Genomic DNA, 5,000 nt, shown 5'->3' on the forward strand with positions numbered 1-5,000 from the left:
GCACAGACGTAATATTTCAAAGCGCGAAGTCCCAAAACACATTCAGTGCTTTAGTTCTGTCAACTAATAAGATTCGGTTTCATACACAGAGGGCTATCATCCTGCAGTCTTCAAACCAAAGCATTCAAAATCTACTATAAAAACTCGCCAGTTATTCTCAAGGCAAAAGATTTCCATGGAATACGATAATGGCACATAAATAGGCTATGAAATGTAGACCTCGTAGCTCTCTCACACACACGCGCGCACGCACACACACACACACACACACACACACACACACACACACACACACACACACACACATACGCACACCACACAAACAAACACATGTGCGCGTGCACACACATACGCACATCACACACACACACACACACACACACACACACACACACACATTAAAGGCCTGCATATTCTCTGTGCTTTGTTTTCAGTATCTGATTCTAGTGCAGGTCACTTCAATACAGCATGTGTCCTTGTAACTCTTCCTCTTCCACTTCTTTCATTTCTGTACGCCTCGAACACATACAAAATACAAGCATAATAAAAAATATTGCATCATAACACAATGAGGAGAGTGAGTCGATCAAACTAAATGGCTCTAAGGGGTGTTTAAATATTTGAAGAGTTTATTTGCAAAATAGTGTATCTTCATTTTGTAGAATATTGGGAAATAGACATTTTTGTATTGGGCATTCCATTGCATTGCATAGCAAAATTTCATTTTTTTAAAATGGTTGAAAAAGTGTCTTCTCAAAATATTTGAATGGCAAGAATTCACACATCGGTAATAGGACCTCTGAAAAGTTATTTTCAATAATAAAATGCAAATAAACTCATCATTTACTCCTGCTATTCCTGCTCTCTGTCTGATGTACACACCCCGCTGCACATTGACATTTTCTGGGGACCCCATAAACACTTTTTTCATGATTGGTAATGGGGGTAGCAGTAGCAGTGCTGGGTGAAAGAGGTTGTGTATGAAATAGAAGCATGTTCATCTTAATCAATCCTATCACATTATGGAGAGAAGAAGCCCATGAGAAGAGGAACCATCAAATTAGATCAGCCAAACGCAACCAGCAGCGGCATCCTGCACTTTTCTCCCCGCGCTGCTGCCACGGCGACGAGACAGAGTTTGCCGTTTGTTCATAAACACGTTTAACCATCGAAGTAATTAACACAGCCATTAAGCATCGAAATGTTTTTTTTTCTTAATTAACATCATTTGCGCGTACACATTGAACAGCGCAACAGCGGCGGCAACCTCACGGTTAGAACACTGATGCATTAGCAAGACAGTTTGTCACATCGTACAGCTGTCGACTAATTTCATCTCTTTGCAGATGAGTCATTGAAAAACAGCAACACAGCAAGGAAGAAACAAACAACGTGATCTTTTCTCTCTGAGGAGCTGTTTCCACGTAGCAGGATATTTTTATATGTGGATATTTTTTTTCTCCTGGTTACATTGGTTTTGGCCTTCCGTTTCCACGTAGGAGATATTTAAAATCCAGATATAAAAAAGCAGGCTTTAAATTATCCTATTAACAGTAGGGGGCTGAAACGCATTTGTACAATGGAAGAGTTATTTTTATCCACATGTTGCGTTTACACCTAAAGAGGAGAATAAAATACCTAAAAAATATTTTGCTACGTGGAAACAGCAGACTCTCCAATGTTAGATACATACGTACACTACACACCCTTCATGCTTCATGCATTAGCGACTACCCTTTTTTGCAGATCTCAACTAATTTTACCATACATTTTCCAAAAAGTCCCCATCAAGAACAAGAAACAAAAAAAGAGAAAACATAATTAGTTCTCTCTTCATTCATGGAAAAATCTCTCCCTAATTTTAGATACACATGCACAACAACGACAGAACTTGCTCCCTGGATGTTCGTGAAATCATGTGGATCTCAACACATTTTTCCCCATCATAGATATATCACTGTAATGCCCCCCACGTCAACAAGAAGTAAATAGAAGACATGTTTTCTCTTTTTATTAGTGAGAAATATTCTAATGTTTGATTGTGGCTGAGCGGGACGTTAATGAACGGACATTGACAAAATGGCGGTGGTTTAAGGAGACTTATCTTAGTGCTGCCCAAAGCGAGAAGAGAAGAGAGAAGACCATGTTAAGCGACCATGTTGAGCGACCTGGGATGTTTTGAAAGGCACTATATAAAATGAAAGTATTATTATTATTATTATTATTACAGTCAAATGCAACCACTCGCTATCGCGTGCTCTCTCTCTCTCTCCCTCTCTCCCTCTCTCTCTCTCTCACTCTCTCTATCTGTCTCTCTCTCTCTCTCTCCCTCTCTCCCTCTCTCTCTCTCTCACTCTCTCTATCTGTCTCTCTCTGGGAGACAGCTCATCAATGTGTTTGTGGAGGTAGCTGCTAATAAGTGAAGTTCACACCGCGCGTCATAAGAGTGTCACCTCAACTAATGTCACCACGACACCACCATCATCATGGTATTCTTGCTCTGCTCATCGCTGGTCATTAGTGCTGTGTCAATGCCAGCTCTGCTTGAGCCGCGCTCTCCCACAGGACCACAGTGACACTGTTGCCAACTCCACCACCGCCGACGTCACCCTCGACAGCCGTCACCCTCGCCAGCCGTCACCTCGAAATACTCGCAAAGCTGACTCATGTCAGCATGATCTGATTCAAACCCACCAACGCACGCACATCTCTCAGCAAATTAAAAATTTGACATCTGTTCTGCTGACTTTTTCCACCTTGTTTAGCGAACATAAATAGCGACTTCAGATGCAGTAGATTAGATAGATTTGCACTAAAAACTTATGAAATGGCTGGTGTTTTTGTAGCCTAATGGTTTGTGATATGCGCTTTTTACAAGTGTGTGCATCTCTGATCGTTAGACTAATACCGCCATAGCCATTTGCCAAGCGTCAACTTGAAATGCTCGAAAAGCTCACACAAGTAGCATGATTTGATTTGAAACCACCAACGCGTCCATATCTCTTGCAGTTTTAAAAAGCCATGACGCCTCTCCTCTTCCTCTGAATTCTTGCAACTTGTTTGCTGAATCAATTAGCAACTTATTTGAATGAGACTTATTTGCGCGATGTGTTCTTTTTCACAAGTTGGAGCATCAATGATCACTAGCACCACACTAGTGTACGTTCTGGACACAGGGATAAAGGCCAATGATTTGAAGCCACCCAACCCACCCAATGATTTGAACCCACCACCCATCACCAACTCTGACAAAATGGAAAGGAAATGTGACATCCATTCTATTCTGCTGACTTTTTACAACTTGTTTGCTGGACTACAGGGTATACTGGTTTAAAATGTGTGAAATTGTGTGCGTTTTTTCAAGAACATCACTGGCCACAAAGATCATATCAATGCCATCTCTCGTCCAGTTGGACCCCCCACACAGGACTACAAGGCCATTGCCAATGGCACCACCGTCGGCATAATCAGTGTCATTGCCAGCCAGTGTTGCCAGATGTGTCTGATCAAATCTCGCCCGAAAGGTTATTAAAACCGCCAAAGCGCGCTAAATTCCGCCCAATTTCAACAAATTGCATTGATTTCTATGGGCACAAAACTGCCGCAAAAAAACGCCAAATGGCCAATTTTTCCCGTTTTTATCCGCAGACGGCCATCCCAAGTAGTCCAATTGGGCGGGTAACCGCCCAATCTGGCAATACTGTTGCCAGCCTTCACCTGGAAATGCTTGAAAAGCTTGTACTAGCACGATTTGAACCCACCAGCATTGAACGCATCCACAACTCCCAGATTTTAAAATAAATAAGTAAATAAATAAATGATTCTCTTATGCTGACTTTTTGCAACTTATTTGCTGAAATAAATAATTATTTATTTGTAGAATGCTTGGACACGGAACCTTCTGTCATGTGGCGTGTTTGTAATGGTTTGTGGTGTGCGATTTTTACAAGTGTGTGCATCACTGGTCATTAGTGCGGCGTCAATGCCAGCTCTGCTCGAGTTGAGCTCCCCCACCACAATGCCACTACTGCCAACGCCACCGCCATCGTCACCCTCAGCAGTAGTCATCTCAAAATACTTAAAAAGCTCACGGTACAACGATTTAATTTGAACCCACCAACGCACCTACATCTCTTACAGATAAAAAAACGAATGTGACGACCACTCTCTTCTGCTGAATTTTTTTTACAACTTGTTTGCTAAAATAAATAGCTGCTTATTTTTGGAGATTAGCACACAAAGTGTTGTATGATATTATGTGCGCTTTTTACAAGTGTGAGCTTCGCTGATCATTAGCCCCACATCAATGCCAACCAACTCTGCACACAGTGCCAATAGCACCACAGTCACCGTCATCATCACCAACCATCACCTCGAAAAGCTCGAGAAGCTCACAACAGCACGATTTGATTTGATTTGAACCCACCACCAAATCCTACACAACTCTCGCAGATGAGATATTTTAAGTCATCCATTCTCTGGTGACTTTTTCGCCCTTTTTTTTACGGAAATAAATAGCGGCTTATTTGTCAGAGCTTGTTTGTTGCAAAACTTGTTTATGAAGCTCTATGTTTGCCATGGACTTGTGCTTTTTGACAGTTTTTTTTAGTGTGTGCACCTTAAAATTCCCTTTATTTCTCCCTAACTCTCAATCTCATGTGTTTTTTCCGTCTTTTTTTTCGCCTCTCTCCTCCTCAGCCTACCAGCTGCGAGTGTGCCAGCCGCCTCCCGAGGTTGCTAACGCCGACACGCTAATGGAGGATAATGACTTTGAAATAGGTAAATGCTACAAGCATACGCTGCACACACACATACACACACACACAGACGCACACACACACACACACACACACACACACACACACGCGCACACACACGCGCACACACACACACGCACACACACACGCGCGCACACACACACACACACACATACACACACACACACACACACACACACACACACACACACACACACACACACACACACACACAGTACGTAC

General features: G+C 42.3%; 1 protein-coding gene across 1 annotated transcript in view; it reads left to right on the plus strand.

The window, feature by feature from the left end:
- Window positions 1-5,000, plus strand: part of csmd3b (CUB and Sushi multiple domains 3b) — an 810,903-nt gene that overhangs the window by 621,624 nt on the left and 184,279 nt on the right. The window contains exon 46 of the mRNA XM_063186185.1: window positions 4,699-4,779. Within this exon, the coding sequence (XP_063042255.1) occupies window positions 4,699-4,779 (81 nt within the window). The remainder of the gene's footprint in view (window positions 1-4,698; window positions 4,780-5,000) is intronic.

This window comes from Engraulis encrasicolus, chromosome 20 (genome assembly GCF_034702125.1).
Source record: "Engraulis encrasicolus isolate BLACKSEA-1 chromosome 20, IST_EnEncr_1.0, whole genome shotgun sequence".
NCBI lineage: Eukaryota > Metazoa > Chordata > Actinopteri > Clupeiformes > Engraulidae > Engraulis > Engraulis encrasicolus.